The following is a 26,060-nucleotide window of genomic DNA, read 5'->3' on the forward strand; positions in this document are numbered from 1 at the left end:
AGTGGTTGAAGGAGTGCCTGCAAATCCAGTAGGGGCCTTGAGCAATACTTGTAGTAGAGCAAAGGGAAGCATTAAAATTGGGGGCCCACTATTAACTCTAACCCACATGTGATGTATGGTTTCATGTCGTCCCCCATTACATTAAGGTCTAATATATAATCTGTAGTGCCTCAAGTGCTACTTGCCAATGGTCAAGATATGATCAGGGAGCAAACCCAGGCCATCAGTTGCTGCTGCCACCCCAATTTGGAAGAAATGAGTACTGTAAATTCTCATCTAAATTAATGCTTGCCCAAACATCTCTTCAATACTCTAGTGAATTAGAACCTAGACAATGGGTGACCTTTCTCATGCGCCAGAAGAAAAGTACTCCCTTGTGACCTCAGCACTATGTAGTCCTGCAACTGCTGTATGGGTCAAATGTGATGGCTCATGAGGTGCCTTAGCACTATCTTCTGGTGCTGCCTTATTCTGTCAGTTTTAGACCTGCAAATGAAAATCACAACTCTATCCTACTCTAGAAAGACATCCTCTTTTCAGACCAGAATCAAAGAGTCAGTCAGCTGACTGACTCTTTGATTCTGAAAGCCCTAGAGAAAAGGCACATCTAAAAAGTGATGCATTATAGTATGAGAGAACCTGCACCCAACAATCTACTCAGGCACTCGTGTAATTGGCTTGCACTTGTCGCATCTGGAATAGCTTTCATTAGCCTAACCGTGCATCATCTTCTGTACCACAAAGCTATTGGTGGGAATGTAATTGCTACATGCCCTTGTGAAAAAATCAATCCCAGCTAATTTGGATTCCACTGCAGATCTAGACATCTCCTCCGTCTTACATAGGATAAACTGAACTATCAATTTAGTCCTTAGAAGTATTGGGAACTTTTAGCTCTTCTATTTTGCAAATGCATGAAGGTCCACAAGCGTTCTGACATAGGTTTACTGGCATTTTGGGATAGGGAGCTCACCATCTGCCATATGTTGTATGGCCAAGGGTCCATATTATTTGAGGTGGTGGAGTTCTTTCTGCATTGGTGAAGGGTGCCAGGGTCCTTAATTGGGACCACTTAAAACTGGAAAGAGTGTGAGCAATCATATTCCTTTCCCTGAGTACATGACGCTCTAAAATAATATTGTGAAGGAGACACTGCAGCATCAGTTCTCTAAGCAAAACAATTATTCCAGGAGTCCTGGCCAATACCTATTAATGACTTCAATGACTGCCAATATTATCAGATCTAAAAACCACGATTTTTGTATGCAGTCTCTCACCCAAATGTGCATTGCCATGACGATCAGAAAGAGCTCCAGAAATATATCCCTGGTAAACCCGCATGGGTGCTATGCCTCTGCACATCATGCACCTTGGAAAATAAATTCCAAACCCCACCCCCTACCAGAAGAGTAGGTAAATAGTTTGATCTCACTATTATACATGGGTGGTGCAGGCTATAAAGCTAGGCCATTGAATGACTTTAAAAAATGATGCCCAAACTTCCAAATCCTTGAGAGCCCTTGTCAGGTTTATGAAATTATGTTTTACTTACTCCCGTGGCTGCCAGATGTCGTATGAGCACACTGCCCATTGTAATGCCTCTTCAAGCAAAACTTAAGAGCCCCAAAAGTGACTGAAACTACCGTAGGATTGCCTTTTTGGCTTGCTCCATGCCCAGCAATTCCTCCTGTAATTTTAATTTTTGTTACAATTTCGTCTGCTGTGTAGCCTTATTATACCCTGATTCTGACTACTATGCCTCCATCCCCACCTAAGGAGGCCTTCAATGAGCTCTGTTCAGAGCTATCTGAACTATCTCCTCAAAGGCCGCCTAACTCAGCCTGTCTTGCAAACTCTGCCCCGCCAGGAGTCCTCAGTGAACTTAGCCTCCAGCCTTGCCAAGCTCCTCCTCACGTCTTGCACCACACCCAAACTGCAGCCCTATGTAACCCAGCTCTGCCATTCTACCCTTGCCTTCTCATGGAGTCACCCTTGACTCTTTGACCTGGCTGCTGCTCCTTGCCTTGTTTTGCAGCCTACAGCCTTCCTACTCCTAGTATCTTGCTCTTTGCTCTACACTAGGCCTTACCTTGCCTTGTGGCCTCCATTCCTCTTTGTACCTAGGACCCTTCAGGCCTATAGCCTAGTGGTCTTCTGGCCTTTATCCTTGTTGCCTTCGGGCTTATATGTCTCTGTTCTGTGTTACCCTTGTCTGCCTTGTTTAAGTCATGCCCTAGTCTATCTTGTCTTGTCCTTGTCTGGTCTTGTCGCACTCTGTCCAGTCTTGCCTGTTCCAGAATCCAGTACATGCTCCTGCCCTATTCTTGCCCAGATTTTTGCCTTGCTTGTATTGTTCATTGGCTGTGCTCACTACCTTGCCTTGTCTCTGTCCATTGCAGCCTCAATCCTTATTCTGGGTCTGACTCCTGTACCAAGCCTTACCTATTCCAGCCAGTACCAAGCCGTGCCTATACTTTGTGTCCAAGCCTTGCTGCAGCCTATCCAGCCTGTTCGAGCCTTGTTCCCATCTGAGCAGCCTTGCTGCCACCTGCATAGACTTACTATGTACTGCCGCCACAGAGACCACCTGGCCCCCAGAACCCAAGGGCTCAACCTGCAGCGGAGGGGGCTGGCTAGGCAGAAGACTGGCTCTAGTCCTGCTCAGCATCCAGTCTCACAGTCCTGTACTGCTCCTCAGGCAATTTAGCTCCAGCAGAGAGATCCTGACGCTTCTTTGAGGGAGCCTAAACAGCCTAGCCTAGTGATGGCAAACCTATGACATGTGTCGAAGGTAACATGCCACAATGTTTTGGGTGACTCCAGCGTCCACCAACAACTGACAAAATTATAGGACCCCTGTAAGCCGTTGCGATCAACACTAGGCCCTGCAGCAGCTGTGGTAGAAAGGTGTCTCCCTCGAGGCTCTCTACTCATTTCTCTCACTTTTTCCATAGCTTCTTAGGCTTCTGCTTCTCTTCAGCCCCACCTACGGCTGTGATCACATCTGCATTTTTGTTTTTTGGGGTTTTTTTCTTTTCCCCGCAGCATCACTGATAGTTGTGGGACAGCTCCGTCCTCCCCATACCACTGCAGTGGTGGGAAACAGTCCCGTGGCGGCCTTCCCTCACACCACCCCCGTCTCCCTCCCTCTCTGCTGCTACCTCACTACAGCTGAAGACTCCTAACTGATTTCTATGGATGGCCCCCCCCCCACCCCCTTATGTTGGGGCCGTGGCAAAAAATAACTCTCTCCCATTCATCCTGCATCAGGCCTTTCTGCCCACTTCGTCCCACACCAGCTGGTAGCCCTGGCTTGATCGCTGCTGATCATCAATGTAAGTACGTTTTTGGGGTTTTTTTTGTTGTTTTTTTATGTTTAGAGGCTGCATAAGAGGGGAGAGAGTGGGAGTGTGCAAGGGGGAATGTGTGCATGTGTGTGTATTTGTCAGTGGGCGCAAGAGAGCATGTGTGTGTCTACATACGGTAATTGCTGTATGAAACTTTTTTAATCTATTTTTTTGTTTTTCACTTGTTTTTCATTTCTGTAATTTGATTTTTTTTAAATATAATGCATAGCACCAGACATGATGGGACTGTATTTTTTTGTAAATAAACAAATTTGTAAAGAATTTTCTGTCTTGTTTGGGAGGTGGGGGTGACAAACCAGCAGTCAAGTTAAGAATTTTCTGAATTTTTGTCATGCTGAGCCTAAAAGGTTAGCCATCACTGACCTATCCTAAATGTTTAATCCAATGCCCAAGAATATCGGGGAAGAAGCAGGACCAACATTTTTCTTGCGCTAGCGGCATACCAAATTAAGCGGCTATGCTCTGGAAAGTCAGTAATAATCAGAGAAGTCCTTACTGATAAATAAGAAACCATCTAGGGTAGTGTGTAATGTTCTGACTGCCTCAAGTTTGCTCCACAACCCAGTGCAATAAGGTACTGAATCACTCGAAATATGCACAAGATGTGGAGCCAACCTATGGGCATTCACTTGTTGAAACAGTAACTGCTTCCAAATGCAAAGCCAAGCAGGTGGAATGAGTTTGGATGCACTCGTAGCAAATGAAAGACTAATTCAGTGTCTACTTTCACCAGTCTGGCATCAGTATTGCATTTTCTTATGACATTGACAGCCTGATCTAAACAAGCATACTGGACTTGAACATAGCTGAGGATCAATGTAATCATTTACAAATGAACCTTAGGGATAGGAGAAATGATGGATAAGCCTGCATATGCCCACTTCCTTTTTTGGTGCTGTCTCCAGAGGGGGATAAAATCAAATGTGACAAGGAAATATCTGGGAAAGGCCTGGGACTCTCCCTAAGGTGGCGACTTTATTGATTTTTTTTTTTTTTTTTTTGCCTTGCCACTGCCTCGTCCTGCCAGAGGGATACAGTTTTGGCAGCACACTGATGGCAGGGTAGAATGGCCTCTAGAAGAGATTAAAAAGCCTAAGGCAAACCATCATAAATAAACTTTGCCATTTCTCTCGCTGGGTATTTTTCCAGCCCAGGAACCAATGCCCACTTTAATTGGGGGATGGCATCAGTGACTTCAGAGGGTCAGTGGGATGAGCAATCCTGTACCCTCCTGACTCTTGGACTCCTTCACTGCGAGTAAGATTGGGACCCTGCAGACAGAACAAGCATGCCGGAATGTGCACAGATTACAGGTGCATTGGCCTGAATTGTACCGCCTTGATCGCTCTGTTTATAATTTATCATTCACTTACATACTGCAAATATATAGGCTATAGGCAATATGCAAAGCAAATGCTAATAAATGCAAATTAAAACAAAAACAGTACAAATTGCTCCTGCCAGTCTAAATCATGGCAAGTTCTCCTGCAAAAAAAAAGAAGTTATAAACAGTTCAAACCACAGAATGTCTTAGTCAAAAGCCAGCCTAAGCCGATACGTCTTTAATAGTGATTTAAAAGTTTTAGTAGCATTTGTTAGATATAATTCCTGCGGAATAGTGTTCCAAAAGTAGGAGCTGCAATTGAGAAAGCCCTGTCCCTAGGCTCAGCAAGCTGAGCATGCCTAACTAACGGTGCGTGACCTTGTTGGGTTCTGAAGATGACGCAATGCATTAGCCCATGGAAATTAATCAAAGGCAGTCAATTTATGGACCAGCATTAGAATCTTATAAGACATTCTGGAATGAACTAGAAGCCATTGTAGCTCTTTTAGTACAGGGGAGATATGATCTGTCAGAGTGAGCAGAGATCAGTCTAGCAGCTGTATCCTGCAACATTTAGAGGGCCTTTAGTTTATATTTAGATAAACCAAAATACAAAATTCCCACACTTTTCTAAGGCCGTTGCCTTTTTTTTAGCAGATTTTTTTTCTAACTGAATTCTAAGTGCATTTCTCATTAGCGTGGGTAGAGCTAATTCATAATCACGTGAGTTTGTAGAGGAGTCCAAAACAGAGCGTGCATGGTGACAGGTGAGCTTGGAGGAGTTGGTCCTACCAGATTCAGGTGAGGAGCAGGGAGACCTTTCCAACCTTCTTTGAGGAATACCTCTTGTCAAGCACTTGCTCTGCCATGAATTTTTATGTTGAACGGACCGCACTGCCTCCACCTTGGCTCAGAGGCGCTAATACTCCCAGCTGGTACTGTCCTGCTATTTGGCTTGATCCTCAAACTCTGTGATAAGCTCGTTCAGCTCTTCTTGTTCTGCTGCTCCTGGCGATATAGAGTGCTGCTCAGCAGGCCAAGCCTTTTCAGCTGCATTGGCTACAGGATACCTTTTTTTTTCATATTCTTTTTGGATGTCTCCTTTGCCTTCATTGTAACCTGGTTCTTTACTTCTTGTTGGCAACTGTCTTGGGAGGCATGATTTCAGCCCTAGGAAAAGTAGCACTAAACATAAAAGGAACAAAACAACGTAAATAATCTTTGCTTTAAAGCATACTTTCAAATTACCGTACCCCTTTAGTTGACCAAAAATTATTTTTTAAAGGGTTTGGTACTGTATTATCTTACCTGATTAAAAGGGGTGGGGATTGCACAACACACTCAGCAAGTTTGGGGTTTTTTTTATCGCTTGCATATAGCTATTAGGTACACCTGCATTAATATTGGCATGTAATATTGACATGCACACTAATAAAAGGTAAAATTTGGCCTCACCGAGTCCCCGCATAACCACATTCCCAAATTGGACTGCTGTGCAAGGTCATCACCATCTGAAATTGACCAACCCATAATTTATATAAATCTTCTGAAAATGGCCAATCAATAAGGGACACCGACCTCCCTTAGATAGCCGACCCATAAGTGATGCAGATCTCTTTAAGATTGGCCACCACCTAAGTGCCACAGACTTCCCCAAGATGGCCATTACCTTCATGATGTGGGCTTTGCAGAAAATGGCTATGGTCCCATTTCCCTAAGATAGCTGCTGCTTCTCTACAGCCACCTGCATTGTCATGCTCAGACTTTTATATCTACCAGAAGGAGAAACTCCCCTTATAATTACTATAAACAGCAGCAATATCCTTGGTAGCAATTTCAATCTCAGCCACAATTACATATAAAAACAGAGAATGATCCCAACAAAAGCAAACTCCATCTGTCTCAAAAACAAACTCAAGGTTTTTGACTAGCGGTTAGCATTACTTCCATTGGTGGGAAGGATTCATTATTTTTTACCCCTAAAGGTCCTGCATAACATCAGACCACTGGGTTCTATTTATTATTGAGAATTGTTTTTTCATTTTTTGGTCTCATCCTCTGATTTCAATTCCACCTCCACTTCATCATTCAAAAGAACTGTTACCAGTTCTTCAAAGGGAAATAAAATCTCTGCTACAAGCTTATGCGATAGAAAAGGTTCAACAAAATCAAAGGAGTTTACTCCACATACTTTATCATCCCCAAAATGTTAGGAGGTGTACATCCAATATTAGACCTCAGGGATTTAAATACATATCTCAAAAAGAAGTTCAAGATTAATTCTTTGAGTATGATTCTCCCTCACTTGGAAAGGAAAATGGCTAACTACATTAGACTTATAGAATGTTTATTTTCACTACCTTATTAACAAGCCTCCCAGGAAATTCCTTTGCCCCGGAATTTTAGTAACTATTTCACTTTTTTGGTAGTTTTTTATTGTTATCCTGAATGTTTGAGTGTGTGTGTATATATGTATATAGATGGATATAGAGAGATAAATAGATATAGAGATATAGATAGATAAATGTGTGTGTATGTTCGTGTATTTATATATTGTCCCGAGGTAGTTAGCCAGAGAAGATTCCAAGGCTTTTAGCTATCAACAGACTGCGCGCTTTCAAAGGTAGTTCCACCCTGCAGGACTCTCTATACCAACCATGTGTTCCTTGCTCAGGTGCAGCAGCTAGGTGTGTGACCAAATAAATAGTCCTGCTTGCTTTAGTGTACCGTGTAGCAGTTCCGCGTGGGCTCAGCTCCGAGGGATAGAAAGTCCACAAACAATAATTACATTAGGAAAGTACTGTGTTAATGGTTATACCTCCTTGCCATTACTGGTTGAGGGACCATGTCTCTTCTTGCATTTATACCCTGAGTCTCTCTTTCTTCTCAGGTATAGCTGCTAGGGCTCCTCAAGGACAATTCCTAGGACTGCCAAGTGGCAGTTCTCCTTACTGACTTGCCCAGGTCATATTGCGCTTTTTCCCCTCATAACTCCAACAAAAACTAAATTATAAGTTCCATCAGTTAGTAAGGAGAAACAAACAAAATAAGCCTTTGTTCAAGCACTCCTTGTGCAGGCTTGTTAGGCAGTAGCACAACGTGCACCTTCTCCCCACTATTGTGCTGCAGGCAACAGCCTTCCCAGTCCTCCAAACAAACAAGGAAGCAACAAAATAATCAGAATAGCCTCACTTACTCTACTTCTATCTATTTTTCGGTTTCAGCCTCTGGATAATCCACCTCCATGTCTTCTCCTCCCATCATAGAGCTGACTTCTGATTTAAGCTCCTCGGCTTCTTCCTGCATCTCCTCCTCCCTCCGTCATGGGTTCAGGTGTGTGCGTTCCCTCCCCCAGGGTCACGCCTCCCTGTGTATGACCAGCCCTCTCTCTTCCTATTGGTCTGGCCTTAGCTCAAAGAGCCTGGGAAATATAGTCTTCCCCCGGTCTCTCTGTGGCCTTTGCTGCCTGGATCTGTCCCTGGCTCTCCCTTGAGTAATCCAGGCCAGGTTTTCCTTCCTGGGTAAACAATGGGCCTTATCAGAATATATGTGTGTGTATTTTGTGTATATATATATATATTAGCAAAGAAAAGAATGCATCCAATCTGAAGAATCCATAGTACAATGATAATTTAAAACATGCTAAACAGACCCTTAGAAAATTGGAAAAACAATGGCGGAAATGGCCTACTTCAGAATCCCTTAGAAAATATAGGTCTCTCCTAACTTAATACCCGGACATTAACCAACAAAGCAAAAAAAGATGACTACTCTAAACGGATCCATGGAGTAATATTTAACTCCAAATTACTCTTTGATATTAAAAATCTAATTAAAGACCCATCATCATCCTTTTTGAGAAACTATAACTTTTTGAAGGCCGCAAGTAATGAATATGCCACATCCATTTTAGATAAAATTAATAAGTTGAAAAATCATTTCCCTGTCAGTTCTCTTACATGAGCTCCTGATGACTCCCATGGCCTGGTTAAATGGACTACATGTGACAGAGTAACCGATCTTGTAAAGTAAGTCAAATTATCGCCAAAATTAAACCGGCTATTCATCCACGTGACCCAATCCCAGCTAGTTCACTGAAAGAAGTACACTGGGTTATTGCTCCTAAAATCACTACCTTAATTAGTCTTTCGCTTTCTGAAGGACTTATTCCATCTGAATTAAAACAGGATAAAGCCAATACCAAAAAAAAGCAAACTTGGTACAATTGACGTTTGGAATAACTATCAACCCATTTCCAACTTGTCTTTTCTCTCAGTTACTTGAAAAAGTTATGTTAACCCAACTAGTGAACTACTTGAAAGACCAAGATATTCTTTTTCCAAATCAATTTGGATTTAGGAAACATCATTCAACTAAGACTCTACTCCTCTCCTTAATGGACAATATTTTATGAAGATTTGATTCTGGTGAATCTTATTTGCTTGTCCTAATTGATTTAACGGCAGCCTTTGATACTGTGGGCCATACTCTGTTATATCATCAGTTGATCAACATTGGGATTGATGGAAGTGTACTCAAATTCTCTTCCTTCCTATCTAATAGGTCATTTCAAGTTAAACTGGGCAATCCCATATCTAAACTTTCCATATAGATACAGGAGTCCCTCAAGGTTCATTCCTATCAGCAACCATAGTCTATATATATATATATATATATATATATATATATATATACTTCCCCTGTGTAAATTACTGGCGGTTCTAGGGATTTCTTTCTTCTTGTATGCTGATGACATACAGTTTTACATTTCATTTTCCAAATTATTTGAACATACAGTGTCGACACTATCAGACTATATGAAAGCTATTCAGCAAGTCCTGTCTCAGCTTAAAATAACATTAAACCTGAATAAGACTGAAGTAATTTGGCTAAGGAGAAATTCATCTATGGTTAAACCACCAGTTCTGGAATTGGGGGCTTTTCAAAATACCCCCTCAAATCAAGTATGTGATTTAGGGACCCAGTTAGATGAAAATCTTAAAATGAAAAAGCACATCAATAAATTAGTCAATATAGGTTATGCCAAGTTTTATATATTATAACTGAAACCTTTATTAACTTTCGAGGATTTTCATATAGTATTGCAAACTCTTATTTTTTTCAAACCTAGACTACTGAAACTCTGTTACTGAGTCTTCCTGCATGTCTTTTAAAACCCCTACAATTATTACAAACGCCTCAGCTAGACTCTTATTAGGAGCTAAGAAATTTGATTACATTACACCCACTCAGATTTCACTGTACTGGCTATCAATACAATCTTGAATATATTACAAAGTATTAATGCTAATATTCAAAATAATTAATTCATTCCAGTGATTCTGGTCTGATAGGTGTGAAATTACAACTACACACACCTCAGCGAGCACTAAGATCCCAAAATAGAGGACTTCTTGTCCAACAATAGAGAACTCACACCTGCCCCAAGTAAGAGACCGTGTGTTTTCTATAGCGGGTCCAACGCTTTGGAATTCACTGCCCGAGATGTTACGTCTGATACCAGATAGACATTTATTTAAATGTGAGCTGAAAACATAGCTGCTTAAAAATGCATATAATCTTACTTAAAATCAACAGTGTAAGAACGACTATTTCAAGAAGGATGAGGGTTTAATTTGAAACATGAATAAATTGTGAGAAGTGAGCGAGGTAATTTCAATACTAAGAATAATGAGAGCTCTTTGGACTGGAAGCAAGTAGGACAGATGCAATGAAACATGAATTACAATGTACTGATTGCTATGATGGATTAGCTGTTATATGTTTAGTTTTATGTATTAGCTAGCAGAATAAATTTGTATTGGAGCATTTCACTCTGTATGTCTTAACGTTCATAATTTTAGAACAGAATTATTTTGTAAACTGTTGTGATCTTGATGTGGAACGATGGTATATAAAATGTCTAAACAAAACAAATATTTTGTTTAGACATTTTATATACCATCGTTCCACATCAAGATCACAACAATTTACAAAATAATTCTGTTCTAAAATTGTGTGTGTGTGTGTGTGTGTAAAATCTTTTTTGTCTCAGTGTGATTTGTACGATTTGTTTAGACATTTTATTTACCATCGTTTCACATCAAGATCACAACAGTTTACAAAATAATTCTGTTCTAAAATTGTGTGTGTGTGTTTGTAAAATCTTTTTTGTGTCTCAATGTGATTTGTACTTGGGTGGCTTTGAAATTTACATAGTTTTGATTATTGATATTGTGAAAATATTTTCTTTATGATTTAATAAATAAGTAATGTATACAAATAAAAAGTTTGCTTTGGCATAGCTTTGATATTTGGAGAGTTCCTTCAGATTGCTATCCATTTTGAAACTATTTGATTATTTCACTGATTTAAATAAAGAAGCAGGGAGGTACAGGATTGGAAAATTATACAAGGAAACCCTCAAAATTTGGAACTGGGCAGTTCCAAGAAATATCACCCTTTTAGCAGTCTGTCTTCCAGGCAGGGACAATGTGTTCTCAGTTGTTACCTTCAAACTCATGAATGGTCCCTTTATCTGTCTTTAATAAAGAGACTGTTTCAACTGTACGGAACTCCTCTAACAGACTTTTTCACGTTTCTTTGGGATCGAAAGGTTCCAAAAAAGCAGAAATGGAGGCAATAGTATCAGATTCATTTCTTCAATGGAACAGAGCATTTCATGTATGTGTTTCCACAGATTCTTCTCATACCCCAAAATTTTCTAAAGTTATGAAAGGAAAAAATGATTTTCGTAGTTCTTTTCTGTCCTTGTCACATTTGGTTTCCATGACATCAAAAATTAGTGGTAGCTCCACCCAATCCACCTTCCTATTTTTCTGAATCCTCTAACTCAATGCAATGGGTATCTTCTCCATCCCAAACTTCGATCTCTAGTCCTCATATCCTGGTTATTGAAAGCAGAGTGGTAATGACTATGCCATACCTGAACGAGAAATTTTATACTTGCAGCAAATGCTTATACAATTTAAAATGGAAAAGATTTTCTGTGTGGTGGTCTTCTCTCAATGAAGACCTCTTTACATGTATAGAATCAACAGTATTTCAATATCTCCTACACCTCTCAACTCAGGATTGAAAGCAAATTCAATCAGGGTTCATCTGAGTGCAGTTGCAGCCTCTCAACATTCACAAGGTCTGTCTATGATCACAACACCCATAGTTTCTAAATTTATTAAAGGGTTATAAAAACTAAAGCCTTGGGTCAGTAGTCCCTTTCTCAATGGGTCCTTGGTGTAGTGCTTTCTCAGTTGATTAAACCACCTCTTCAGTGATTTAGCTTCTGCAGAATTAAATTGGCTAACTTGGAAGCTTCTGTTCCTTATAGCTATAAAAGCATACAGAATATGTGAGTTTCAGGTTTTAGTAGTATGTGCTCCATATACACACATTTTTCCCAATAACCATGTTGAGGATACACCTTTAATTCTTAAAAAAAAAGTTGGTCTCTCAATTCCATTTACACCCGTTGATTAACCTACCAACTTTCTTTCTGAAACCTCATTCTTCTTCGGCAGAACATGCACTTAATACATTGGATTGCAGAAGTGTATTGCTATTTTATTTGGAAAGAATAGAACCTTTCAGAAGGTCATGTCATTTGTTTATTTTCTATGATATAATAAAGTGAGGAGATCTAGTAAAAAAAACAAAACAAAAAAAAACCCAACCCTAAACCCTTTCATTATGGCTATTTCAGTGTATTTCCATTTTCTTTTTTTCAAAAGTAGAGATTCCCCTACCACACAAGGTGAAAGCTCACCAAGTAAGAGTCACAGCAGCTTCTGCAGCTCAGATGCAACAAGCCTCCTCTCAAGATACTTGTAAGGCTGCTACATGAACATCCATTCACACTTTCACAAAACAATACGGTTTGGACCAAAACTCTTTGATACTGTATTTGGGCAGAAAGTTGTTCAAAACTTTGATTCAATAATAGCATCAACGTCCTGTTTTTCTCTAGCAGGCTGCTTTCTTTGATGCAAGTTTTTTTTACACAGCCCTTAGGCTTGGGAATCCCCACTTGTGTGGCTAATTATTTCTGCTTCTCCATCGAGATAGTATATTTGTTTAGCTGTGAAAGAGTGCTCTCCATGGACAGCAGAATACATCGGCCACACAATCCCGCCTGATTCCCTAAGTTCGAGCATCAGTAGCAGCATGGAAAACCCATGCATATTCAGAAAGACTTCTGTCTTTCAGAGCTAAGCAGAGCTTTTTTCTGCCTTTGCCCTGTCGGCTGACATTACCCACTTGTGTGGCCGATTTGTTCTGCTGTCCACAGAGAGCACTCCTTACAGGTAAGCAGATATGCTTTCACCTGCATATAAGGTGGGCAGTTTTCAGGTATCCTATTTACCCAGGTAAATAGCCAATTTAACAGGTATATGTTTTTTGGAAAATTGCCCTTCCACCTCCATATTAAAAAAAAAAAAAAAAGAAGCGAAAGGAGCAGGAGCCAAAGACAGAGCAACAAAGCTGAAAAATGGACAAGTGGACTAAAGAGAATTGGACTGGTGCTTTTGCTTTAATTCCTGTCATCATTCAGGTATCTGTAGAACACTTGTAGCCAAACCTCTGTGTGGAGGGCGGTACAGCCCATGACAGGGCAAAACTGCAACAGTATAACTTCAAGATATAGCAAGATCAGTAGCTGCAGTGGAGACGACGTAGGCATGTGGTGAGGGACTAGGTTTTGAGAGGGATATAATTTTTTTTTTTTTCTTTTTTAAAAGGGATACTCGAGAAACAAAATGAGTGTCTGGTTATTGAATCATCCCTGAGCACTGCATTAGCAGATATGCACTGTAAAATCACATTTCTTCGTCTGCTGTTCTGTGCGTCTCTTACATGTAAAAAGGTTGCCTTTCGCTTTTCAGTCCTGTTGTAGTACTAACCTTTTGCCTTCCTGTTCCTCTTCCTGTCTGCTGACGGTAGTATAGAGATGCTGTACTGTATTAGCTGGCAGGGGACTTGGCACCTTCCCCCCTTTATTGTGTGGGTTTTGATTACCAGGTGCTCTGGGTTGTGTTCTTGACTCCTCACAGCATGCTTTCTGTTCCGCAGGAGGCACAGCAAAGCTCGAGTCTCTACTCGCACTTTGAACACAGACGTGCCAACACAGGTTAGTCCTGCGGCACTTTAAGCATCACGGTCAGTAAACTGATTGCAGCTTGTCTTCTTCTCCTGGGGGCAAAGGTGATCCTGTCATTCTGTTAATTCACCTGCATTCTTATTCCTCAATCGGGGGGGTCTCTCTAATAATTTTGCTTGTGTGTTCATATTTTCCTTATCTTACTAATCAATCGTTTTCTCTTCTACTGCCTATCCCTTTGTATACAAAATTCTGGCTAGCAAAGGAGTCCCTTTAATGTTTCCATCTGATGTTCTTTGCAAGCTGGTCAAATGTGTGTCGGTGCAGCTTGTCTCATCCACATTCAGTGCCCTGTGGGACTTGTCTACATGAAAACAGCAATTACAGGTCCCAGCATGAATCATTTTCTCTTTACTAAGGACACTTTTATATTGACAAAAGGCCTGGTCCCCTTACTGTTCCCTGTACACAAGTTACACAGCATCTCCTTTGTGCTGTCATATTTAAAACCACAGCCATGATATCCTGCAATACATTTTTCCTGTAGAATTAGAGACTTAAAAATTTGTATTTTTTTCTCATCATATTTCCTGCTACTCCGCTTCACAAAATCAGCAGACTTTGCAACCTTATAAATGGTAATATGTATGGTTTGGAGGATTTATAGATAAAAAGTTTTAAAGGAGATGCTGAGCAGCCAAGTGTTGCTTTCTGCCCTCTTGTGATTGCATTGTTTAAGGGGTGTGCTGCAGAAAGCCACACGAGTGCACAGAATTCAACCCATTATGAAATGCGCTTATCCTTCTGTGTTTTTTTTTTCTTCCCCTTCCTCAGAGTGTCTCGTTCACTGAGGGCTTAAGAGTTCCTGGGTCCCTCTCTTCGGCTGTCTCCTTCCCGTCAGTCCACACCTCTTCCATGACCACTACCAGCCTGTCTGTTTTTGCAGACAGCAATTCTCCCAAGAAGGGAGCGTCTGTGGCAAGAAACCAGACTGGTGACAGCAGCACGCCATCGCTGACAGCAGCAGCAGAAGAGGCTGAGCAGAAACAGACAGAGCAGCCTGGATCGGTCATTCTTCAGTCATGCCAAGGTGTTGAGTCTTGTAGTGTTACGGGGAACTGTAGCCCCGCTTCTCATGGTGTGCAGGGTGTAGAGCTAGTTATAGAAAGAGGTAACAAGGAGAGCAAGATTTCTTGTAAAAATGACAATGATGAGGATGACCTTACCACAGGTGTGTGTGTTGCCAGTAATGAGCACATTACAGGGCAGCCACAGGGTGGTAGGGCTGCTGCTCCTGTTTTCACATTGACAAACTCCCAGCTGCAGCTGATGGAAGAATTTATTGATGATGACCCAGCAGAGATCTCATTCTTTGCAGGAGGATCTGAGGCCTTTTCTTACAAGTATGGTGACATAAGCATGACAGAGTCCGGTTTGTGTAGGCGTCTTCCAGACTCGCCTATATTATCCAACCACAATGTACTGCAGCAGAGCCTGGGGCCTCTCTTGTCAGGCCCTGGCCCGTACTATCCAGAGCCAATGTATATGAATGTAGGTGGTGGTTTTGGATTTGAAGAAGGTAGCGACTATAATGGGAATACACGACCATCTGACACTTCTGAGCTTTTTGAGGTGAAAGCACAAGCCAGTCGAATGCAATGTCTCTTAAGTCCTTCAGAGACTAGCTCACTGATCAATAACCGATCGGAAAGCAGCTCTCTCAATAACCTGCCCCTCAATGGAGTTGCAGCCTTAAACCTGTCAGCCTCTGCCAACCACTCTGGAACCAGTTCGATGGTGAACTTTCCAGCATGCTCGGTGCGCTCAGAGTCCAGTTCTGCCTTCCAGTTCAGCGACATCATTGACCAGTTGGAACAACTCAGCTACCCAACCACCATGACAGAAGATTCCAGCAGCACGGACACAGACTCCTGGGATTCGGAAACTGGGACACCCCTGGATGTCAACCTCTTCTTCAGCAACCCTTTTGTGTCTGGGGAGAATTTCACTTTAGATTTTCAGAATAATTTGAGAAATTTCACCCAAGAAGACCGGAATGAGAAGGTTCCTATGGATCTTTGATAATTTCTTTTCACTCATTCTTTAATTTGATCCAAGTTATTGGTCTCTCTTCAGAATTGTGTGTTAATGCAGAGGTGTTGCTTTCTTCACTAGGCACATGGAAACAGCTCTGCAGGTAATGCAGTTAGAGTAGAGTACAGAGAGGCATTAATATTGGACTCCCAGATTTTGTACTGTGGTGCTACAAACTGTGCAGAAATGGAGAATTTTTAATAATCCTCAGTATATGCAGTGCTAAAGTTTGGCAGGGTCGATGAGTTAATTTTTATCTCGGTGAATTTGCCATATTACTTTCTGCACACCACATTAAGTGTAGATGAGATTCAAAACTGCAGCTTAGAATTTGTGCTCCTTTTTTTTATGCCAGAGGTGTAATGTATGTATATTTTCAGCAATCAGTTAACTATCAGCTAGCATATGTTCATTTTATCCTTGATGCTTTTTTAAAATCTTTTTTTTTTTTAATGAACTATGCTGTCTATACTATGAAGGATATTTTTAGTCAGATGTGTGCAGTGCAGATGCTTGGAAGGCATACCTCATATTACTGGCAGTTTAGCAGAAGTGTAGGAAAATGGCTTTGCAAGAAAATTGGGCAGTATTGTGGGAGTTCCTGGGACCTGCGATGTGTATCATTGTCTCCTTAGCTGGAATGCCCAAACAAAAAAAAAAAATAGTCCAAATCTTTGTTTGTGCACATGAAACATCATACTTTATTTTGGCATCTGAATTTAATCAGTGTTGATACCTTATAATAGGTGGACAAGATCATGGATTGAAAAGTTGAGCTGCATTTAAAATGAATAGGTTCAGATTTGGACTTCTCCCTTCTATATTGGCCCTTATGACCGGAATTACCCCAACAAAACCTGCTGATTATTTCAAAGGATTGCCTTCACCCATCCTTGCATCTTCTGCTATTTCAGCAAGTGATAGTGTACCAAGGTGGAGACAGTCCTTCATAATATGTATTGTAAAGAAAGTACCAGCACACGCAGTCCGCCCCTGGGACCTGGTCCCCATGCATCTGTGCAGTATAGTCTAAGTAATTAATTACCTTTTCTGTGGCTCTTGTGACAGAGCTTTAAACCTTGGGGAGCTTGAGCATGTAAACATAAAACTAGCTTTTTAGATTTTTTTGTTTTTTTTAAACTTTGCTGCCAAAAACTAGGTTAAATTTCCATTTTAATTCAGCAGGTGGGATTGCTACCTGTAATTGAACGTGGCATTGGTTCCAGAGGTTGATTTATACTTTGTTGCATTCCCAAGCAAGGTGAAGGTTATTCAAGTGTAATGTGTCGTATTTTTCCTGGTGAATGAAGCTGTAGCCCTTTTGTTCTTGCATCTCAATGTAATATTGAGGTTGTTGCCTAGGGTACTTTGTATGTTAATAAGCTTGTGGCTGGGCTCCTGATCCTTTTAAACTGTGAGAACTCTTTCATGCATTGTAATTGTGCAAACTGACTTTACTACAAGATTGAATGTAATCTTGGATTTCCCATCTTTGGGCTCTAGAATGTTATACCTTTGGTTGGCTTCTGAGGGCCAATGTCTGCCAGTTTTGTTGGATTAATAATACAGAGCAGCTAGCACACCAGTGTGTTCTATTAACGTCAGATATAGGCAATGTGAAGGTAGCAAAAGAGAAAAAAACCCAAAAGCTAAATTGTAACATAATAGAAATAAAGGTCAATAATCAAGTTTTAGGTGATATGTTTTTGTTGGACTAACTTAATTATGACTAGTTTTTGAGAGCTATTCTTCCTTTATCGGGTAACTGCAAAGCATTAAAAGCTAGTTACAAAATGTATTGAGTTAGAACACGAAAAAGTGTCCTTGCAACTTAATTGTTGACTTTTGTCTATATATTTAATGTCATGGATGTGAGCCCTTTGGCTGTGGTGTGGTTGATGCAGCCTAGTTGGTGAACCCACCTAGGCCCACGCCAACAGCTGGCAGACACGCCCTTGCTGGAACAGGAGCTGGAGCTTCACCTGTGCCAGCCCTGTTCCCTGTGAGTTGAGCCTTTGCATTCCAGGGGCCAGCAGGGTTTACGTGAGAGTCCCTAAAAAATGCAGTCAGAGAGAAATCTGGTATGGATAGTGCTCAGGGCAAGCAGCAAACAGAGAATATCCAGGTCTAGTCCAAGAGTCGAGGCAGGCAGTGAGACTGTGTCCAGGTCCAGACCAAGGGTCAGGCAAACAGCAAACCAGAGCGAAGTGTTAATCCAAAGCAGGGGTCAGAACCGGGAAATCAGGCCACGACAGACAAAGATGAGACACCGAGAAATAAGACAGGCAGGACTGACAAAACGCAATGAGAACCGGGAAGACTAGGAAGGAACGGAAAGGCACGGAGAGCAGGACAAGGGCACAACTAGGCAAGGCAGAACAGCAGGAACACAGGCAGGTACTGGAACAAAAAGCGAGGCACAGGAACAGCAAGGGTGAGGAAAGGGAGAAGCAACACGCACTGCAAGACAGGGAGGGTTTGTTGCTATGGCAACGGTAGGAGAGCAGCTGGGGTTTAAATACCCAGCCTAGCTGATGTCGTCAGTGTACCTCCAGAGACTTTCCTGCCCGGGGTCTTGATAATCAGCGTGGTCGTGCGCATGCTTGAGGAGCAGCGAGGATGGCATGCCGGGAGCTGTTGGTGTCTTGTGACGTCAGGGTGAGTGCGGCCGGTCGCGGGGCTATCCTGCAACCAGCCAAACGTTATGTCTAAGTTGACTAACATGGCACCGTTCTACTTCATCTAACATAATGGAATGACCAGGCGCACAAATTCAGGAAGTGAGTGAGGAAAATATAATCACTATACACACTGATGTACTTTGGTCTCTCAGTGAGACTTTCATCAAAGTTAAGCAATAGTCTGTCGTCATTTGTTGTTCTCATCCACACACCACCTTCTCTTAAGTGATACATGCAGTACTGTTCTGGATTTATAGATTGTGTCTTCAGTCAGATGTATGTCCACTCCAAGAAGTTTATACAACAGTTACCGTAGCAACAGAAGAAGGTGTGAAGTCAGAAATCCTTAAACAAATTTACATATTACCGATGTGTACTTGCGTTTATAATTCTCTCCAGCTGTGTGTGAGCCTTATGAGTCTGGACTTATTTGTATTGGTCTTATTTCTGCTTCATAGTTTAATACCTTTTCCAGTTAGTCATTTTCCATTTTAGTTATTCATTGACTAAGTTTTACTTTCCTTACTTACAGCTTGTAGTAGTAGCTTTATAGCATGTCATAGCCCACTCGTACATGGTTCATTAATTTTTACTTTTATTTTTCAATCCCTTCTTTGACTAGGGTTTTTCAGTTGTCATTTCTTTGAGATGTATTGTCAATCGATTTGCCTATTACTATACATTTTATTCTTAATTGTGTGCAGTAATGTATTGCATTTGTGAATAACAGCCACCACAAATTAGTAGCTGTGCTTCTGCCCATGGAGCCCCATTGCCCATTGTGATTTGTGGGAGGTTTTTTTGTTTTTCTTTTTATGCTGCATATTGTTACCCTGATCACTAAGCTGTGATTTAGAAAATGTACCAAGAGGACTAGCACAGCGGATTTTAAGAGGTTTGGACAAATTTTCTAGAGGAAAAGTCCATAAAACATTATTAGCCAGATAGACTCGGGGAAAACCATTGCTATTTCTAGAAGTGATTTTCACGTGTGATTCGGACTGGCCACTATCAGAAAGGATGCTGGGCTCAATAAACCTTGATCAGATCCAGCCTGGCAATTCTTACGTTTGTTAATGTGTGTTTAATAAAAATTGCATAATAAATAATAGATAAATGAGAGCCAGGTCAGATGTGAAGTAATTTCTTCCATGCTAGAAAATAGTGGAATTTTTTCATTTTTTATGAAAAGGCGTTTTGGTGGTGGTTGGGATAAGCACACAGTTTTATATATCTTCTAGACTTGATGAAAGTCTCATTATGAGATCAAAATGCATTAATAAGTACATTTTATAAATTTTTCCTTGCTGAGTTCCTGAATTTGTCTGGTTTCTCTGTTACTCTTAGTCGTAGTTCACATGCATAGAGAAAATAACAGCTACCAAAACAGCTTGTCTCATTTAAGGTTAGCTTTTGTAAGAAGGCTGAAGGAGACAAATTTAAATAAACGGTACCAATTCGTATGTTCTTGTAGAGTTCCTACTTATGTTTTATGTTTTTATATAGAAACTCAGGCTGGCACCATGGATAAAGCACGGTTTGAATTTTCATGTATTTTGTATTTGTGATCAAAACATTCTGTACCTCATTTATTACCAGTCGTGTCTTCCATTGTTTTTCTATGAAACAGGCTAAATTAACACATGTGAGTGATGTCATCTGGCAGCACCAAATGGACTTGTGTCTGCAAGCTTGTAGAGCTTTGAGTTCTACTGAGCATGTGTGGGAGTTCCCACATGAGTGTTGCCTCGTGAGCCGTCTCAGACATTTTTTTTGTCCAAGCTGAAGCATTAACGTGTACTTTGTTTCTACCTCAAATAATTTTCTCACCATATTATTTTTCATACAAAAAACGTTTTCCTACTTGTCTCACAGCTTCTACAGCTCCACAACAGCAATTTTAAATGCTACAAAACCTCCCCCCCCCCCCCCCCCCAAAAAAAAATAAGAGTGAGAAATACGGGAATGTCTGGCCAGAAGAAAAAATCTTCTATGGTGAGTTGATTTAAAAGCTGCCCCTGCAGCAAAATCATGTCCCTCACCAACAGTCAAGAATTGTTACTGCTGCCTTGGGCTGGACCATGACCAGAAAAACTGTGAGGCCTGTGGATGGATGTCCCTTCGCTTTCAATGCTCTTGGGCCTTGTGCATGGTAGAACTGCGTAAGTCTCTTGGGAATCGCAGTAGATCTCCTCAGAAAAAATTTGAACAGAATATCTAAAACTCCACCGCCCATTCAAGCAAAGATTGCGGGGTCAAGATCTGTTGGGCACTCTGTGTTGAAGAATAAACAGCATTATTTCTTGGATGCAGCCCAGCATGCATTGAAGAAGCATAAACAATCTAAGCACAGTGCATTGGCACTGGTGCAATTGGAGCATCGCTCTTCAACGCTGGCAGCACATGGAGTCTCTCTGATGCATGATTCATAGACTCACCCGACGTACAGTGTACAAATGCATGGCACACTACTGCATAATGAATCCAGGAGCCTGAGACCCAAACACATTGCTATGATGCATCAAGCCATCGATGACACAGTGATGCATTCCTGGCACAATGCAGCAGTGCACTTGATGCATATTTTTCTACACAAAGTGCCTATGCATTCCTTTTACCCTAAGACACATTTACTTCACTCTGCTCTGGCAACAAATGAGAAACATTCTTTTAAGAGTTCATGGTCCTCTAGAACGTCCAACTATTTGACTAACTTATGCCATTCGACTTCCTTCGACCATTTAGTGTTTTTGACACTGTGATATACCAGCCATCCAAAATCTGCAGAGGAAGGCGTGTGATTACTCTTTATCCCCTCAAATAACCAGAGCACTGATGCCACCTAGATTGGTGGCAGAAGCTCTTTTTTTGGAAACTGTGAATCCTATGTGTTCTAGAGTCCTCCTATCCTCCAAATAGACCACCTGTTTTAATGCAAGAATCTATCTTGGCATCTGAAGAGGATGTACCTCCACCTGTCCTAGACCAGAGGACATGACAGTTGCTTGACCAGATTGCAGGGTTAATAAGGAGTTTCATCATGTCTGTCTTGAACGAGGCGGATGGAACATTCCAGCATCTCCTTTCAAATCTCGCCTCAGCAATTCCACAGACTGGAGTCCCAATCTCACCAATAGGTGTGAAATCATAAGAACCCTAGATTAGGGGCTCTTTATTGACATAGTTGATTGCAGCAGAATCTAGTTGGTCAGAGGTGTATAGACCAGGCTGCTCCTCGAAGACTTAAACCGGAGGTTCCCCCTTCTTCATAGGAGTCCTGGACAAGTGAGCCTACACCACTTGGCTCAGATGAGGACTCTATTGGAATAGTCTAATCCCCTGCCATACCCTCCAAATAACTATTCCCTTCCAGAGAATCTCATCTATTCAAAATTTATTGAAAAATTAGGAACAGCACTAGGAGTTCATATTTGTAAAGCCAGTGGCCTATGAGCAGAATTGCTTGGGATCTTTAAAATTCTGAACACACTGGCTGTATTTATTTTGTATTTGTATTTTATTAAAATGTATTAATCGCTCACGCACAAGCCCTGAGGAATTTACAAAATAAAACATACATAATTGCAGTTGCATATGGCACAAAATTACCTCAAGACAAAATATAAAACGATCAATAACCAGAAATGATCTTGGAAACTGAAATCTTAAAGCTCAAAGCATGACTTTATGCAAACACTAGACTCATCAGACATGATTTTAATGCTGTTTTAAATGTTTTAGTTCACTCCATTAGTCTCAACGCTGGGGGCATAGTGTTCCACATAGCAGGCGCAGCTACTGAAAAAGCACAGTCTCTTGTTGCTGACAGTCTGGCTGCTCGTCCTGTTGGCACCTTGAGAATTCCCCTTTCTGGAGATCTTAAACCTAGTAGGTTAATATATATCCATAACAGGAAGTTTATCCAAGGCAGAGAAGAAATGCTGAGAAGTTTGAGAGTTAGCAACAGTATCTTTGACTGTACTCTAAAGCAGACAGGTAACCATTGAAGATGACAGGATTGATGTAATGTGGTCAGTGTGCTTTTTGCCAGTAATCAACCTAACTGTTGAATTGAGAATTAATTGAAGAGTGGAATTGTTGAATTGAGAATTAATTGAAGAGGCTTTAGTGCAGAGTCGAGAAGCCCAAGATAGATGGCATTGCAGTAGCCCAAAGTAGGCAACACTGATGCTTGAACCACTAATCTGAAATCATCCGGTTCTAGTAAATTCTTTAAACCATAAAGAACTCTGAGCTTGAAAGAACTACTTTTGACCATGGTCTTTATATGATGACTAAAAGACGGATTGTAATCAATCCATAAACCAAGACTTTTTTAGTATGTGGCAAAAGTGGAAATTTGAGGTTATCCAGTACTATGAAGGGACATTAAAGCCATTAGAACATTGAATAACTATGAACTCAGTTTTAGCTACATGCTGTCTTACCAGATCACAACATTCTTTAAATTCCTGCTCATGAAATTGTGGGAGATGCCAATTTCATGTACCCCTATGGCTCAAAAATTAGATCTCAAGTATAGAGCCCAGTAGTTACCAGGTTTGAGGGGTTTTCATCTACCTCATCAATCAATTGTAGTGGAATCTGCAAGGAAAAAAGCAAAGAAATTGTGCTTTCATTCCAGTCCGCCCCCCCCCCCCCTCCCGCCAAACCTCTGGACAACTTTGGCAAAGGAATATTTAAGTGCTTTCTGCTCATATTGTTATCCTTCAGTTCTATATGGTTCTCCATGATTGTCTTCAGAAGCTGAAGCTATACTTACCTTCCTCCAACCAGAACACCTGTCCTCAACCTTTAAGTGCAGAAGAAGGCATTCAACGCTCCCTCTGTTCTGTATATGAATCTTTCGATTCTGCTTTGTGTACCTCGACAGCTTCCATTGGAGCAGGCCATATGGTGTGGTTATGAGCAAGTTCAAGCCAGGAGGACATCTGCAAGAAGTGAGCAGCCTGCACATTGCTTGGAAGACCACCTTTTTGGAGAGAAGCTTTAAGGAACGATCTCTCAGAATAAAGAATGGAATATGGCAGTGCAGTTTCTCTTGATGGCACCAGAGCAACCTGCTGTATCATGATGTTATCTCATCCTCACCACGAATGCTTCTGCTAGAGGTTGGGGAGCCTATGTGGGGATCCTTCCACACCCAGGGAATCTGGTGTCCTCGTGAAAGTCTTTTTTTCAAATCAATTTCTTGGAATTAAGAGCAATATAGCATGCTCTCACCACATTCACGCATCTCCTCTGAGGGAGGAGCATTCTAATTCAAACAGACAATCAGGTCGCCATGCACTGTGTCAACAAGCCAAGGGGAGGGGGAGAATGGGACTGTGGTCTATCTGTCAGGAAGCACTGAAGGTCTGGAACTGGGCAGAATGACTTAAAGCAGTTCTTCAGGGAACTTATGTAGTGTTCAACTTTTGGGGTCTACCGGCAGTAGTCCTGTTTGCATCGCAGCACAACGTAAAACTAAGTAAATTCTACTCCATTCTACCAAGCAATCACAGACTAGCACAGGACACTTTTCTAATTGAGTGGGGTCAAAGCCTCGTGTACATTTTTCCACTGATAGCCCTAACAGCCAAAAGAGTGCAGAAAGTCCTTCAGGACTGACCCACCTAATCCTTATAGCACAAGTGTGGCCCAGACAAATTTAGTATGCATATCTCATCAGGCTTTCCAGCAGTCCTCTTGTACCTCTAGGGTCAGATCCTTCCCTTCTAACTCAGGATGAAAGTATGCTCTTTCATCCTAATTTCTCAGCCCTCAACCTCACAGCTTAGATGTTGAGTGCACAGTGATTGCGTATCTCCATTTATCATCGGAAATAGAACATATTAACCTCATCTAGGATTCCTTCCACCAGAAGAAAACAGTGCCTTGAAATGGAAAAGATTTTTCATTTGGTGCCAGCAACATGATTTAGATCCCTTTTTCATGCAAGCCTCAGCAACTCTTACAATACCTGCTTCACCCCTTTAACTCTGGCTTTGCCACTTCCTCAGTAAAAGTCCATCTGAGCGCATATCAGCCTATCACCTTTTGCTGGATGGCAAACGAGTCTCCACTTACCTGCTCTTATCTTGCTTTTTGAAAGGTCTCTGGCAGGTTAAGCCCCTGATACAGAAACCACCTGTTCCATGAGATCTCAATGTGGTACTCGCTAAACTCATGAAGCCTACTTTTGAGCCATTAGACTCTCCTTCTTTGAAGTTCTTGATTTTGGAAGGTGCATTTCCTCATTGCAGTTACTTTGGCAAGAAGTTAGCAAACTCCAGGCTCTCGTCAACTATATGTACAGTTTATCACAACAGAGTGGTTCTTCGCACCTACCCATAATAGCTAATTTTTCCTGCTGTCTATGGAAAACACCACTTACGGTAAGCAAACTTGCTTAATATGTTCACTATCATTAGGAGATGATTATGGTACCATACAGTGACTGCCTGATTAGAGGAAAATGTCTTGATTCTGAGACATCTCAGGAAAGGACCTTTTTAAAGACTCTTAATTTTGAAAAAGAATGAAAAAACAGAAGTACCTCTTATTTTATCCAGATACATGGCTCTTTATTCTAGAGTGAAATGTTCAGATTTGTCAAGAATGCACAGAGCCAAAGTGCAAACATTAGAATTTACTACCGTGTGAAAATGTAGCCATAGTAACTGAAGGAGAACATGAGGAAGGAAACTGACTTGGTAGCAGGATGAACTTGTACTTTGTTTTGATTGCATGCGTGTGTCTGAGATATCAGACTGGTGTTTATTTGTGCTATTTTCAGCAATTTCTCGTAAAGTATATACTCAGCAAGGTATAGCAGAGCCACTTGTGTGTTGCTGGTCAGATGTAATATGAATTGTCAAGTTCATGTTGTATTGTTTTTATGGTACTTGTGTTTAAATTTGGATTGTTCAATTCTACTTTTTAGACATTTTCAGTAGTGTAGTAAGAGGTCTGATATGGTCAGGATCTCTTACAATATTTTTTGCTTCTATCTTGCTGTAATTTTTATATACGTTATCAGGGACTGGTGATTTTTACTAAAACTGAGAACATGTGTGTTAGAATGATTATGGTGGAGATTTGATATCTCATGCAACATGTACTCCTGGGAGAATTTTGTGGAAAAATATTAAAAATTTCTGTGCAAAAAATTTATGAATTTTGTACACTTTTAAAATTCTGCAGACTTTATTTGTTCAGATAACACAATTATCTTTGAGTAATAGTTAACTTTATTGAATTATAAATTACTTAAAGATGCAAAATATGTTTTTTGTGCAGATTTGTCCCATCATAAGGCCTGACTCCTCCAGATTGCTCTCATAGCTTGAACCCCCTTCCTCATGCTTGATCTCTTCTCTCCTTTGGGTCAATTACCCAGGCTCACTAACTCTACTTCCCCCTAAGTTTGACCCCTCTCCCATACCATTCTCCCACCAGATATATCTTTGACCTAC

At 41.0% G+C, this 26,060-nt stretch overlaps 1 protein-coding gene across 3 annotated transcripts in view; it reads left to right on the forward strand.

The window, feature by feature from the left end:
• The window catches only part of FARP2 (FERM, ARH/RhoGEF and pleckstrin domain protein 2), a 354,029-nt gene that overhangs the window by 209,401 nt on the left and 118,568 nt on the right, over nucleotides 1–26,060 (forward strand). For all 3 annotated transcript variants that reach the window (XR_003858526.1, XR_003858525.1, XM_029614957.1), the window contains exons 12-13: nucleotides 13,780–13,837; nucleotides 14,642–14,897. Coding sequence is in view for 1 of the 3 variants with exons in the window: in XM_029614957.1 (XP_029470817.1) it covers nucleotides 13,780–13,837; nucleotides 14,642–14,897 (314 nt within the window). In the remaining 2 variants the exon portion in view is untranslated. The remainder of the gene's footprint in view (nucleotides 1–13,779; nucleotides 13,838–14,641; nucleotides 14,898–26,060) is intronic.

Source organism: Rhinatrema bivittatum, chromosome 9 (genome assembly GCF_901001135.1).
Source record: "Rhinatrema bivittatum chromosome 9, aRhiBiv1.1, whole genome shotgun sequence".
NCBI lineage: Eukaryota > Metazoa > Chordata > Amphibia > Gymnophiona > Rhinatrematidae > Rhinatrema > Rhinatrema bivittatum.